Genomic DNA, 15,839 nt, shown 5'->3' with positions numbered 1-15,839 from the left:
CACCTATTCATATTTATATTTTATTTGCTGAATTTTCTTGTCCCAAGATGCTTGTTTATGCTACAGAAGCTCTTGATATATTTATGTACTCTCTTTGGTGGATACAATTTGCAGGCTCCAAAAATTCCTTTCAACAGTCTAGGTTACAAGAATTTCACATCAGAAAAAGCTATAATAGCAAAAAGACCCTTGTTTTTCCTTTGGTTTAACCATTTTTGCACTAGGTTTTCCAACACAACAAAGAAACCTAAGTAGTAAATTGTTTCACACTCAGCTGTTTAAAACTGAACCAAACTTAAGATAGCATTTAATTAAAACTCTTAAATAAAACGTTTTAAAAAAAATACTTTATGATTTGAATAAGAATCAACTGGTAACATACCTGAAACAAGACTGACTCCTGAGTTTATGAGCTTTTTAAAGATGTAGGGTAATTTACATAACTCCAGGAGAAACACTTCTGACAGGTGTGGCATTTGTATTTCAGAATGCCATTACTCTTGGAAAGAAAGACTGTTAAAGTCATTGGAGGCTTGCACATATATATGACAAAAAATAATACTTTGTTGAAAAGGGGAAAACGACACTAACTAGCTGAAAACATTTTTGAAGTTAACTTCCTAAAATGTTTAAAATTTGTGATTTTCAGAACTTGTTTGATTAACTTGTCTGATTCCAGTGAACATGGAAATTCTCTGCATTGGCCATCAGTACTGCAGAATATCTCCAGTAGTAGCGTGACACATAACTTCTACTAAAATATATTCATTTTACAACATAATAGTGATCCTAACTTAGAAAGATGAAGAAACAGGCAACAAGCATGCATAAACTACAGCAGCCAAAACTGTATTTTAATGTGGCCAGAGTGACTTGGTTAAAAGTGATGTAAACTTTACACGCTTTATAATTTCTCTATTTTCAGGTTACGAATTACTTCTGAGGATGGAATACCAACACGAGGAGAAAGGTGACATTGGATTTTAATCCCTGAGATATTTTGCAGCTGAGATTAAGATCAGCATGTTCTTTTTTTTTTTTTTTTTTTTTTTAAAGTGGGGAGGGGGTTGGCCAGAGTTCAAGACTGTCAGTATGCAACTGCACACACCTCAGGTAAGCACAAAAAAATCTATAGGTAAGGATGAGTCAGGTATTTGCATAATACTTGCAGGAGTCCTAGAAATGTGTACAAATAAATTCTTGATTTGATGCAAAATTGAAACATCTCATTAATTCACGAGAAACAAAATAGGCATAAATTTGAAACTTTAGTCTCATTTATAGCAATATATTTTATTCTGCTATTTAATATACTCACCACATGTGCTCTCTTATAATGCTGTCTCAAAGTTCATAAAGTCCGTGAAGTAAAACCACATCCTTCAACATCACAGCTGTAGGCATCTGAATCATTGTGTGTTTCAACATGTTTATGCAGATCATACGTGTTCTTAAAACTGAAAACAAGGTAAAACAAATAACAGATACAATAGTACAGAGAAGTAGTCTTGTGGTTAATGTTTAAGACTGGGAGGTAGTAATTTTTGGCTCTGAGAATGACAAGTGAAAGCGGAATATGTGTAAATCGCTTCTCTACCTCATTTTTTCCACTTCTGAAAAGGGGATAGTACAGACATCTCTTTGATGTGCTCTGGATTTCATTTTCCATTCCCTCTTTCTTCCCACACATCCACACCATGCCTAGATCTAGCTAATTTTTCCACAACCATGTTGCAAGGCATCGCTCTTTCTTTCTGTTCACATAGAGAAAATTCCATTATCGATCAGTCGCTTCATTCTCTCTGGTCTAGGAATTCAGATTATTTCCTCTGTCCACCCACAGTGTGAACACAAAAGTACTTAAACATTTTTTCACTTTATCCCACTTCCAACATACAAAGACTAGACCTCTCATCTTCTCTGGCAAAGTTAACAAAATTTGCCAGTGCTTATATATGCAACTTGGTCCATCGCATCACAACGCCACTTTTTTTATTATTGTTTCACTGCTGTGTGGCACCATATGGTGAAAGCAGAAAAGAAACCACCCCAGAAAAATGAGAATGCAAGACAGCAGAAGGTATAGTGGCAGAAAAATCACTCAAAGGAGAACACCGTGACTTTCCCAGCAAACAGCCAGCAATCATTTAGAATGGCAAAACCCACAGTTTGAAGCAGTTGCTAAACATCTCAACTTGTTGTGATGACCATTTTGTGGCACAGTCTTGCCAAGAGAATTCACTTTTTAATACATCAGTCCTACTTGCACCAGACATTCATACAACGTCTCAGCAGCTAAAGGCAGCTGAACAGCAGATGAATCTATTCTATTTCTTCATTGAACAGTTGATTATTCTTGTGGTTGAAAACTTTTCTTTCCTTACAAACTCCTACATAAAACACTAACTTGGTTCTATAGTTCTGCTCACGTAGCTATGAGCCTCACATTTTCTTACCTTCTGTCACAGAGGTGACAAGGGGAAGGACGTTCATCACAGTGTCGAAACCTAATGTGCGCTTTCAGTGAGGAGGCACTTGCCCACACCATATCACAAAGGGTACATGTAACACGATTAACTAGAAAGGACAGTAGAAAAAAAGATACTTTCAGTTCTGTATCTCAGCTTCACCAGGACATTGTCTGCTATAACATATGACAAAAAAAAATATTAAAATGTCATATTAAAATTAACAGCTTATAATACATTTGGGAATAAAATATACGGAGAAAAAAAAAGATATAAAAATGAAATGCAGATACAAAAAAGAAAGTAGTGAAATAATGGTCAACCTTACAATGTTTCAAGTTACTTTCAAAAAATAGAAGGTAAGGGAAAAAGGTGTAGAGGATCATGTTTCACTCTCTAGGCTCTAACAAAAAGGATTATTATACTCTTGCCTTTGGCACTTTGGGAGGATTTCTTTTAAAAGGTGGATGTTGTCTGGAGGCCTTCTGACAGACAAGCACTGGCAAAGCTACTTTTAGTGTTTAAGGTATTACCGCTCTTAAAAAGGTGGCAGAAAGAATATGTGTCTGTCCTCCGCCTCCCCATTTCACATTTGGATATATTTGCTTAAGGCATAATAATGCTAGGTTCTTGCTAAGATGCCAGACTGTGAACTGCAGTGGCTGAGACACAGGCTTCCTCCGTTGACTCTGGCACTGGGGAGAACCTCTGGCAGATTGGCAGGCAGGACCGTACGTATTAAGTTGAACAAATGCTTCCTTGGCTGCCTATGAATCAGCAATCTAATGAGTGCACTAGGAAGATTCTCAATAAAGAAGCTTGGGATTTAGACAGAATCTGTTACAATTAGGACTTTTGAAACAACGCATTATCTTATAATCACCCCAGTGCTTTACAGGTGGCCAAAGAAAACCATGCAGTTGAAGGGCTCGTGTTTTCTCAAAAAAGGAAGTAAATATAATGCACTGTAACTATACTGGAATCACTCTCTGCATAGGCACTTTTCCTTATAGTTTGTCTTAAACCATGAAATTTATTTTTTTTTCTTCCTCAAAATAGATGGCTTCATGTGGAAAATTAGTCTGGAATAATTTAATCTGCGAAACTGCATCAGTAAAGATCAGCTTTTACTTGAAATAAGAAAATCAAACAGTTTACGTAGTTGTCTGGCATATAAATATGTCCACGTAGGGAGTGATTTCAGAGTACGTACAGCATTTGCATTCACATCACAGCTTATTTCAAAATAATTTCTTATACCTAGGCAAGCTCTTTAAAATAAAATTTCAATATTTATCTATACCAGCGAGCTATTATGAAATATGCTGGGGTAAGAATCTGAAAATGTCACGTCTACACTGGCAGTCTGCACTAACACGCAGACATGCATGCTGCCAGAAGTTTTAAAGAAAGCTGAATCATGGGCCAGGGAAGTAACTGTCTCTGAAGGGATTTAGGTTGTGCCCACACATCTGGACCCATGAATGCTTCCCAGCTCCCTCAGCCAAGTTCACATTGCAGCTGGTTTGCCATGGCTTACTGGGACATGACACAGGTCACACCATTCATGTTTGTAGGTCCAGCCACCTTCTGATTTTCCCTGGCTGTGCAAGCAGAATGCAGCCTGAATTATCAGGGGACAAGGACAGCCAGGCACATTGTACACTTCACAAAGGTGCAGACAGAGTGACCAGAAAAAAAGAGCTATGTGCTTTATTTAATATATCAAATCTATCTTTAATTAAAAAGATATGTTATGCTTTAATTAAAAAAAGAACAAACCAAAAAAGCCCGAACCCAAAACTGTGCTTTATTTAATATATCAAATCTATCTTATTTTGTTATGCTTTAATTAAAAACAGAACAAACCAAAAAAGCCTGAATCCAAAATCAACAGCATGTTTAAGTTGCTTCATTAGCTAATAAAAACAAAACCAAAAAAATATTAATTTGTATTTATTTCCAATTTCTATCCAAAATCACCTTGAGACAAATGAATAAAACTAATCTAGTAAACAAAACAAAAGTAATTATCTATTTTCTATTATAAAATATAAAAATTGAGATATTTTAGTCAGATGCATGTCAGCTATAAAACCATTTAAACACGAACACGGTCAGTCCAGGTAGCTCACATTAAGCACCAAATCAAATGCATAGTTGTTAAGCATCAATGTGTTGACTTGCAAACAGTGAAAAATCATGTTTCCTTAAGAATGCAACTAGAAAGTAGAATCTACCCTGACTGAGCAAGTCTGCACAAAGCTACTTGTGTGATTATACAACCTAAATGACTGGTGCCTAGGTCTGGCTACACGGTTCAAATATTCCTGTTCCCAAAGAGGAGACCCACCCGCCTCTCGGCTTCTGCATTTCCTGTATGTCCAACAGCAATATCACATGTTTCCTTGTGCTTAGATGCTGTAGGATTCTTTCCCAGCAAGTCATAGCTGTTGGAGTATAACTTGTGGGAACAATCTGGGGACCTCAGGGAGATTGTGGTTAGGTCAACAAAGAGCTACACCATTTGAGTGAGGCTGATTATGCACTGCAAGGTGAGCAGAGTTGCAGCCCAAGCTTCGGCTTTAACCATGCCCCTAGTCCAGAAAGCAAGTAAACAGAGAAGCAAGTGAAGAATAAACATCCTCACCGGAGCTACAGCAAAACAGAAAAGCACCTTCAACTTTCTGGTCAGAAGGCAGGAAGATGGGAATTGCCACACTTCAGAGGCCCTGGCAGTGAAATTCCTACTTTCCGGCATTTGTAACGCAGTTGCCCTAGTTCTGTATATTAATTTTCTTAGCTGATAAAATGATCATAGAATCAGAATGGTTTGGGTTGGAAGGGACCTTAAAGATCATCGAGTTGCAACCCCCCTGCCCTGGGCAGGGACACCTCCCACTAGAGCAGGTTGCTCAAAGCCCCATCCAGCCTGGCCTTGAACACCTCCAGGGATGGGGCATGGCCCAGCTTCTCTGGGCAACCTGTTCCAGTGTCTCACCACCCTCACAGGAAAGAATTTCATCCTGATATCTAATCTAAATCTCCCCTCTTTCAGTTATAATTTTACTTATAACAACTCTGTAGTTTATCAAACCTGTTCTGTACAAGGTAACCTTGAGAAAAGTATGTTTCATTTTCAAAAGCTCTGACTTACCATGTCCCTTTATGTGATCTCGTAGCAGCCTCTCATTGGCAAAATGTTTCTGACAGGTCTGGCAAACAAATATTTGGTCCGAATTTAAATAGAAATTATTTAGTGGCAATACAAATAACTTATGAATGATTTATTAATTAATAACCTATAGCTGCTAGTTTCATGAATAAACTAATGCAGTATTGAGAGAGTTTCAGTACTGTTTTTCATTAGCGATACTCTTCAGAAGAAAATTTAGTTTAGGTTAATGAAAAGGACTGTTTATCAGTAACTTAATTTTACCCCAAACAGAATACCAATCTGTTCAAAACACTGTTTAATATTTGAGCTCTTCTGTCAATTATCTAGAACGCACCTACTTTCCATCACCAAAACATCCACAATTCCTAAATATATTGCAAGCACTTAAAAACAGAAAAAAACCCAACTGCTTCTCTTTTTCTCTTTAGCATGCAGGAAATCAATGCCAACTAATACATGGTTGGCTGAGGCAGGGAGTGTTCTGGTGAAGAAAATATGTACTGGAAATGCAAAGCTGAAGAGAAAAAAAAATTGCCTTTTGCCCTGAAAGTAGTTAAACACTCATTGGGATTACTTGCAGAGATTTTGTAATCCAAGCCTGGATTTTGTGGAGGTTCTCTCTTCGATAATCAAAAGTCTTTGCCATTCATGGGCAGTTTCCCAGTATCAGTGGAATGGCACACCGTGCCATGGGCACCAAGGGATGAGAGGCAGTGAGATGAGAGGCTGCCAAGCTAATAGCTTTTCTGCTGAAACACAGATCTGTTGCTCACTTGCATTACCTTAATTGATCAAACATGCAAAGTCAAGAGAACTTCCATGCTTTATGAAAACAACTGCGTTCTTGGAGTAAATCCTGCTTTCCTGCAAGTGACTTATATGAAAACCAGAAATATTTATGAAATTACACATGCACATTATCACAAAGCACCTTAAATGAAAATCTCTTAGAAATATAAACAGAAATAAGAGCATATCCACTTACTATCTTCTGAAACTTGTCTCTTTGCATCATCAAAAGACTTAGTGTCATTGGAGAACATTCCTCCACAAGTAGGACACACTACAACTCCTCCTTGTGTGTGAGTTCTTAAATGGTCCCATAGCTTATGCTTTCCTTTAAAGACTCCCAAACAATCTAAAACAAACAGAAAAAAAAGCTGCACGAGCGCTGTACTTTTTCTTATGTAGAAACAGAAAAGGCTATTACACACTTATCTCTTATTGTTATATTTTTAGAAACACATACAAAAAGGCTTCCAGGAAAAAAAAAAATAATCAGACTGGCACTATTACAAACATCATGTGACATTTAACCCCACAAATATCCTTGCCAAAGCCAGGTTATTCATCAGTAATCAGAATTCTTTAAGACATGCCGGTCATGCATTCCTCTTACAAAAATTTCAGTTTTAATCAGCAGAGAGCATGCTGCTGTACTTTCCACCCTTGTGTGTCAAAGTTTTTGACGTCACATGTATGTTCATACAGTAGAATAGAGATAACATTCATTGCTATTTCTGTTGCCTGTCATGTGTCCTCCCCCTCGCCACCCAATCACAGAACTCCAGCAACCTTCATGGTCTCTGGAGAACGAGGAGAACAAGATGGGGTAGTGAATACATGTCAACCGTACATTTCCAAGAATTTAGCTTACTGACTTCTTTTTTCTTTTTTTTTTTTTTAAAAAAATAATCTTCATATTTTCTATCTTTACATACATATTGACATAGTGGTTAAGTGCATGTAATCAGCTATCCATCAAACAATCTCTGCATATAAATAGCTATGTCCTCGGATCTCTTGAGTTCAGGAGCAGTCTGGTACTGTGGACACAGAACAAATTTTAACTGGACAAGTGGAAAGCTCTGGCTATTGACACGTGACAAACAAGGGTAAAATCCCTAGTGGGTTAATGTACTGCTGTAAGTGGAGTTAAAGAACTACTTTCAGGAGAAAACCTTAGACAGATGTGAAGGAATAGCCTACCCTCTCACATAAGAGAAGCAGCCACAAGTCTTTCTCTTCTACCTAACAGCTATGCAGAAAGCTACCTTTTTAGAAAGGTGAAATAATAGCCTGGACCCAATCAAAGACTTTAAAGAATCAAGAGGACTGGATTCAAATTCAAGAGCTAGAGGTAGGGAGAGAGAAAAAATTCTCTTGTGGATGATGTGTAGCAAGAGTAATCAAGTGAATCAAACTCAATGACAGGTCAGATACCTTTAGGTCTCAGAAATTAATACATAAAATTAATTTAATAAAAAGGATTTGCCTAATTCTTTTAACCAAGTAGGTGCATCATGGGTTCTACTACCCATTGGGACACCCTCTCAAGTAGAACAAGAATGTAATAGCTTTGATAGCAACCCACATCTGCTCCAATGGGTAGAATATAGGCAATTTCTTGGAAATTAGTTCTGAGCTTCAGATTAACATACTTTGTAATGGGACAGAACTCTAGACTCCTTATTAAAAGACAAAAGAAATCCTAAAGCCTCACCTTGCCTACAATGATGAAACAAGATCAGTGTCTCTTTCACCTGTAGTGTGTACAGGATACTTCTGATCAGGAGGGGCCACAGAAAAAGAACAATCTCCCATGTCTAGATCAGAAGCTGGAGGACTGATTATTCTTCTAGGTCCCTGTCTGTCACCCTTAACTCCTAGTTTGCCTTCCCTTGCAGAGTGCCCCACTCCTGCTGTACCCTCACAAATTCAAACCAACTCAGACCACTAGTTAGTACTGAAGGTGCCTGGAAAAGACCGATAACGTTGTATCTGTTGTCCCAGTTCCATGACAACTGCTTCCTACAGAGATGAGATCTTATTTGCCTGTGCTTGCTTGTTAAGTTTGGGGGTGCAAATTAAAAGTTGTCTTTCAATGCCTGGACATTATAATTCTGCACATCACTTTCAAGTGCACAGCACCATCCTGAATGCCAAGATTGGAGACTGCAACAGATCCTGTAAAAGCCAGGACCTATTCTTTTATTCCAAGGCAGGATCAATTATAGCTTGGTCTCAAAAGAGGTCTTCTCAGTTCCCCAGTGACAGACAACTCCCACAATTTCAACAGGCAACTGCTACAGTATTTTAAAATGCCCTATTAAAATGGCTTTCCTAACTTAGAACTTCCACCTCTCTTGTTACAACTGACGCTCATTACTTTTCATCCTTTCTGGCACAGATGATTTCACTGTTCCTAACAGCAGGGCCTTTCTTAAACATATTTGAAGATATACCATATTCTTTTTCTTCCACATTTCCCTTTCCCCCATTCTGTTATTTATGCTATACAGTCAGGGTCCCTTCACCTGTCCTATTGGGCTAGCTAAGAAAACAATGATATGTGATTTTTGTTCCTCTAAGGACTATAGATTCTAGACTATTAGGTCACTGCAGTGACTTCCCCAGCCAAAAAATAGCACATCTGTCAGCTAATCTAATGAGGGAAAGGGAACAAAATGAATTTGCCTTGCATCCACTGATGGGATTTTGTCATCTTGCAGTGAATAGCTAACCCAAAAAGTAACTTTAACACATCAATTGAAAAGACACATATCTGGGGGGTTCACCAAGAGGATTCCAATCAAATCTGGAATTTGTTGACATATTTTACAAGACGTAGTCATTCGTTTAAAGCAAGCACAGAACGATCTGTTCCAGGACCAGAGCCCTGCAAGTTGTCTCATTCCTCAGCAGAAAGTCATTTCTTCTGGAGAGGTTCTGCTCATACACTTTGTAGATCTGAAGCTGAATGGCATGCACATCAAATGGCAGTCCATACTTTAGCCCTTACTCAAACAACCAAGGCATCTGCTATGAAAGACTCTCAATGGAATGTGACTTCTACAATAGAGCCAAGGGCAGAACATCAGCTTTGAAGCCATGACAATAATTTTAACATAAGAGGTAGCTAGCAATATAGAGAATGCATTAAAAAGGCTCTTTCTCACCACAGAGTTGAGAAAAACTAGGACAGCAATAGGTACGCTTCCCTTGATTTGAAGGAAACAGATGAGGGAAGCAAAGAGTAACTCACCATGCAAGATTATTGTGAGGGAGACAACCCTGATCCTGGGTGAAAAGTCTGTTTGAATGGTATAGGAACTATTAACCACAGAAAGAATTATGAGGAAATCCAACGCTGTTCAGTACTGGCAATTCTCAAGTTAGGCTCATTGGTAGTTGAGGGTGTTCAACCCTACGGATGATAAGAACTATTCTACATAAATCATGGTGCCTATAAAATGGAAATGCTTCTAAAACTATTTAAGATAGATGAAAAAATAATTGAAGATCTCTCACAAGTTTCTATGCAATATGTAGCACCAAGTGAATTTTACAAAAAAACACTGCAGTAAAATACTTTTTGAAATAGATTTTTTTTTAATATTAACTACCTTGCCAGTGACAATAAATAGCTTTCTTCTGAGCTGTAACAATTTCTTCCTCAGCAGCACAGGCATGAATAGCAATATGTTGATAAAACCACATTGGCTTATTGAAGGTAACCTAACAACAACATAGAAGCATGGAGAAGACAAGATAGTTTTGGCAGGAAATCAACTGACAGGAACATAGAATTAAGTGTTTTTAGAAATCAAACAGTCACCAGTAAATATTGCCGTAACATTTAATTAACTCACCCCAATACAGAGACAATTACATCAACTACAAAAATGTAGAACATTCTGCAGTATCCACCACACAAACCAGGTCCTTAATTTTCACCTACCATCTAGTAGTTGAAAAGTCTGTCTAGACTAGTTGAGTGAATGCTCCCCATTCTTTTGGGCAGGGAAGTGTTTGTTAACGTATTTCTGTTGATTTATTTCTTTAGTATATTTTTGCTTTCTCCCCTCCCTTCACTTCTACCTGCTCCTGCTCACAAGAAGGCTATGAGGGCAGCGCAGGTAATTCCAACAGAAATGGGAAGGCTGCACAATGATTAAACTGAATTAGGTGTTATGGATACAGTGCTCCATGAGTCAGTACTTAGGTGACAAGGGGGACTAAACTTTAATTAGCTTGTGCCTCACTCCACAAAAATCCACAACTGCAGAGTGAAAGTAGACTGCACATTGCATTTTCTGCAAGTAACAGAGGATGTCATTCACCTGCATACTGCCAACAGTCCCAATTCAAAGCATTCCTCCCAGTTCCCAATAATTTAACACTCTAACCTCTCTGCTGTGTTGGCACAATTTTGTAAGACTACATATTGCATTGGGACAAGGAATTGATCTGGCTTTCAAGCAAATCAAAGCACTGGGGAGAGGAAACAGGAAACAGGTGAAACTCCTTAGGTCGGTATTGCCACTGCCAATAATGTACAGTTGATTCAAATTTAAACAGTGTTTGTTGGCTGTTTTTTGCTTTGCTTTGTTTGGTTTTTTTTAAAGAAAAATGTATAAATGAAAAAAGTATTTATTTAGTATTATCTGGTTTTAATCATACTAATCTTAGTAGAATGGATTAAACTAAGCTGCTAGGCATTCTGTGTGCAGAACAGAGCATTCACATGAGGAGTTAATGCAGACAAACTGCTGCATTTTAAATTCATACTCCAATGTATTTCTCAATAGCTCCCTCAGGGAAACAAGCCCTTATTTCCTCTGAAGGGCTTGAAACATGATGTGAGAAATCCAAGGCCTTGTGTATATGAAAATGTATAGACATATTAAGGTGAATCAACGAAAAGCATTGAGCTAGACAGCAACCAAAAACCACTTCTTAATCGGAGTAACCATGTGGGGGGTTAAACCCATTTTAATTTGTTGGCACCATCCATTTAAGCGTTTTGCCTGAACTTTCTTGAATATTTCTTTAAATAGAAGTTTTTGGGGCTGTTGCCCGAGTCAGAAGCTTCACCTTTGGGGAAACTGACACAGTAGGAGGCATCGTAAGTGTCAGGGGAAGCTGAATGGGTGATTTTCAAAGAGAATTATACTCATAACTGTGGGAACTTATTTGCAGGAGGGTGGGAAAGGTAAGCAGTTTTCCCTGCCCTCAAAGTTCTCCTCTTTCGCAGTGTGCCCTACCCCACCTTCTGGGTCTAGTCTAGCCTGCCTACTAAGTTGGGAAACATTCTTTTAATTAATAAAATTCACAACATAGTTTGAACTTGAAAAAACATGTATAAAAAGATTTAGCAAAATGCTATGGACTAAAGGATTCCATCAGCCAAAACTGCCCACTTACATAAATGAAAAATGGAACATGAAATCAATTAACGGGAAGATATTTCTTCTGTTTTTTAAGCATGTTTTTCAAAAGACTGTGCCTTCTAACAGATGCAAGAAAGATCAAATTCTGAGGGCTTTGATGTGTTTCTGAACCTCTTCATTTTTAAAATGAACAGATTAATCATGGCACTATGAGAGTAAAAACTGATTGGTAAGTATAAAAAAGTGCTAACAACAGAAAGAGCTGCTGTACGAAATAGGATTCCTATAAGCAGTGAGACACAATGGCAATAAGATTTGTTTGTAATCAAACTATGCAAAAAATCCAAAAGTTATCATAAATAATGCTCTGTATTATGTTTAGCTTTATAGCTTTAAAAAGAAGGGAATGGAGTACTTCCATGTGTAATCCACTAGTAAATAAGTCTTTATTTACAGAGATAGAGCTTCTCAGGTTGACTTAGCAATAGAATTACCATTCCCTATGAAGTTCACTCTCAGATTTTTGTCATTCCTTATTTCATGTAAAGAAAAATTAATGAAAAGAGAGGTATCAAAGCATTGCGTGAGTACAGATATTCTAAATTGAAAGCCTAAAGAACCAAATTAATATTTTTTAGACATTATGACCAGTAATAGCACACAGATGAGGAGGCTCTTACCTTTTATGTAGGCTATGGCACAAGCAACCTGTGAGCTGAAATGTTAACAGGAAACTGGAAATAACTTTAGACCTAGTGAGGAGAAGGTTAACACAGCAAAGTATAGACTGTAACCCCCATCAGTAGGCAAAAGGAATTTCATTCCATTACTGTAGTATATTTACTCCAGCATCACACTGATTGTAATTCAACATGTGATGCATCAATGTAGACCAGATAGTTTTTAGAGAAAGACGTAATGCAGTAAAGTTGTCTAACTTGCTCAAAAGTTACACAAAAGGAGATGGTAAGAAAATGTAATCTGCAAGGCATCACACTTGTGGATGCAAAGGTAACGCTCATGAGCCATAAATAACAGCTGAGATTCTGAGGCCAACAGTGACAGAGAAAGCGCTTCCCTACAATGTCATATCAATACGAAGCCACTTTTCATCAGGAATGAAGCAGAAAAAAAATTATATAGGCAGGACTATTTATGTTAACATTGTCAAAAAATAGATAGCAACTGCTAATCATTTTGGTTTACTTGATACAGAAATAGCCGAGTCAAAACAGAATGGATAATTTTTATAATTTTTTTTTTTTTTAATACAGGGCACCAAAAAGTGGTCAAGATACAAACCATTTTTGTTGAAATCAAACCAAATCACTTTGTTGAAAATCTTGGCCACATTTGAACATCACACTTATATGAACAGTCTTGAAAATGTCTGATTTCTGTCCCATTAAAAACCCAAACATTTCCAAGGAAACATCAGATATTCTGTTGCCTTTATTCAGACAAAAAATAAACACTCTGGACCTTTCTACAAACTACCAAGTTCATTAAGCTATCATTAAACTGATATATTAAAGTTTTGCATATATGCTCCTAAAATGCAAGAGATGTTGCATCTTTGTCAAAAAATGATTTTAGTCACCACAAAGAAAATTTGAATTCGAGGTCACAGATGTTATGCAAATATGTTGATTACATTTTCATGAGTTCTACCGTAATAATTATCATGTGTTACTTACAAAGATAAGGGGAAACAAGATTGAGCAAAAATTTCCAATAGTGAGTCAGATCCAGAGGATGCTAAGGTATAGTTAGGAAAGGAAAAAAAAATAGCAATATCACAATGTATTTTACTTACATCACAGTTCTCCCAATGGCAAACAAACTCCTTTGAAGTCTTTGGTAACTGATGCCAGCTATGGCTGTTCTGCAAACATGCTGGCAAATCGTGGTGCAATGCCTGTAGCTGAGAGCCTACGAATTTCAGTTTGGTGTGGTAACTGTGAAAATTGACATGTTATCAGCTCTCTGGGATCTTTTGCCCCAGATTCACAACTTTTCCAGCAACACCAGTACCACTCTAAACACAGAGAAGTAACATTTTACAGAACGCTCCATGAAATCTGCAACCGTGTGCCACAACAGTGAGAATGCCAATAGTACTGACATTTGTAATAACTCCACAATCTGTAAGTAACCTTAGCAGAGAGGCTGGTAATTGCCATCTACTGATAACGCACTAGATAAAGCCTGCAAATCTCAGTGGGAAAACAGATTTTCCACTGTCTCAGAACTGCAGCAATACTAAAGTACTTTGTACCTTAAAACACAACTTTTGTTAGAAGGGACTTCATAGATTCAGTATGAAAATTTTGTAAAAATAAGTATTTTCTTAGGCATATACTATGACACTCTTCAGCTTAGGTCACAGAGACATTGTTAATGTTGGTCCAATTCTACTTTTTTCACCTTTAATTAAAACTCATTCACCTTTAATTAAAATGTCTACACCTGTAATTACACTTGATTATAGTGTTAAGAATAAAGAGCAGGATATACAACAGCCAAAATAGCTATATTAAAAAGTCTAGTATATTATTGCTATTACATCCACAGAGACTGCCTATAATTTTCTGCAGAATCGGATTTTTTTGTTTTCCTTCTAAGTACATTTAATACTATTAAAAAGATGTAAAGTACAATACCCATCATAGAATAACACCAGTGTATGTATCCAAATAAGGAAAATACCATACAAACAATAAGTTTCCATTTTTCTATAAAGGTTCATACAAGTGGTACTTCAAAATTAGAATTCTGTTCCCTAGAACCCATGGAAATGCATTCTAACAGTTTCCTGAAAGGGAAAAGCTCTGCCATTCAAAACCAAGTTGCTAAAATCTGCTTTATACAATTGCACCTGCTGAGACCTTAATGTTAGAAAAAAGCAAATCCTCAGCAGAAGTTCTCATGACATCACCTCTCCAGTCTCTTTCCATATTAGTAATAGCTATTAATACAGGCAAAAATCCAGGACAATCAGATATGAAGCAAAAAGCAGGTATAAGCCCTTGTCTAAGGGCTTCATGCAACTGGGCCTTAGAAAAGCTAAGCTGCAAGTAAACTGAAGTCAGTATTATTTTCTAGGCTAGGAATAATCTTCCAACCTGCAGTGTAATCTGTGTGACAGATGAGACATCAATGACCTTCTGTTTCCAGGGGGTGCTGTAGGTACTCTTCCAAGTGTTCCGCAATATGACTACAAAATTCCTCTATGCATTTCCCTACAAAGCAGCATTCTTTCCATTCACATGGTAATATCAATTCAGCATTCTTAAATTTGCTTCCAGGGGCCATTGCCTATAACTTTTAGAAGTACAAAGAAGTTTAGCTATATATTACATTTCTGTAAATTTTTCTTGTAAAAATAATAGTTAAGATTACAGGCTCCTAGATGACATGAACATTTTTGTTTGGTTGTTTTTTTCTTTTGTTTTCTTTTTTTTTTTTCAATTACTGGACATGTTATTTTAAGACTCTAAGGCCATATTTTGCAAAAATATACACCTTGCCAGAAGCCACAAGTTGTAACATTTTCATTACAACTGTACAGTAAGAGTCCTATGATCACCATCCCAAACATCTGCTGAGGATGCCTTTATTGTAACTCAACTCCATGGCAGTACTGTAAAACCTCTTTCCACATTGAAAACCAAAGTAACCATTAGCAAGAGTGCAATTCCACAGTCACTTTAGCCTGACATCAGCATGGGCTCCTGCTGAACAAGGCTGCCCCTTCTTGCTCTTCTCAAGATCCAGCTCTGGACTTGGCACAGCCAGCCACTAAACTGGTGAGAAAACTGCAAGCTAATTCTTGGAGGGAATGATAGAAAGACAGATAAATCAGTTTTCTGCTCAACTGGATGCACATTCATATCAGTATAAAGAAAACAACATGAATGTTAACCAAGGAGAAATAGTTCTACTGTTTTTTCATGACTCTGAACAAACGTAACAATAGCAAACTTCATTAAAAAATACTTGCCTGTTCTCAGTGGTTTT

General features: G+C 37.3%; 1 protein-coding gene across 1 annotated transcript; it reads right to left on the bottom strand.

Moving 5' to 3' along the window:
* Nucleotides 1-409: 409 nt before the first annotated feature.
* Nucleotides 410-15,125, bottom strand: LOC106885786 (histone H4 transcription factor-like). The gene is made up of 7 exons (XM_014938264.1): nucleotides 14,945-15,125; nucleotides 13,636-13,777; nucleotides 10,053-10,164; nucleotides 6,632-6,784; nucleotides 2,457-2,577; nucleotides 1,319-1,457; nucleotides 410-499 (listed from the first exon to the last, which is right to left on the bottom strand). Exons 1-6 carry the CDS (start codon nucleotides 14,974-14,976, stop codon nucleotides 1,352-1,354), a joined length of 666 nt encoding a protein of 221 aa, XP_014793750.1. The 5' UTR covers nucleotides 14,977-15,125; the 3' UTR covers nucleotides 410-499; nucleotides 1,319-1,351.
* Nucleotides 15,126-15,839: the final 714 nt, after the last annotated feature.

Source organism: Calidris pugnax, unplaced genomic scaffold (assembly GCF_001431845.1).
Source record: "Calidris pugnax isolate Ruff unplaced genomic scaffold, ASM143184v1 scaffold25, whole genome shotgun sequence".
NCBI lineage: Eukaryota > Metazoa > Chordata > Aves > Charadriiformes > Scolopacidae > Calidris > Calidris pugnax.
The sequence above is the reverse complement of the archived record's forward strand: the minus strand, read 5'-3'. Positions and strand labels throughout refer to the sequence as shown.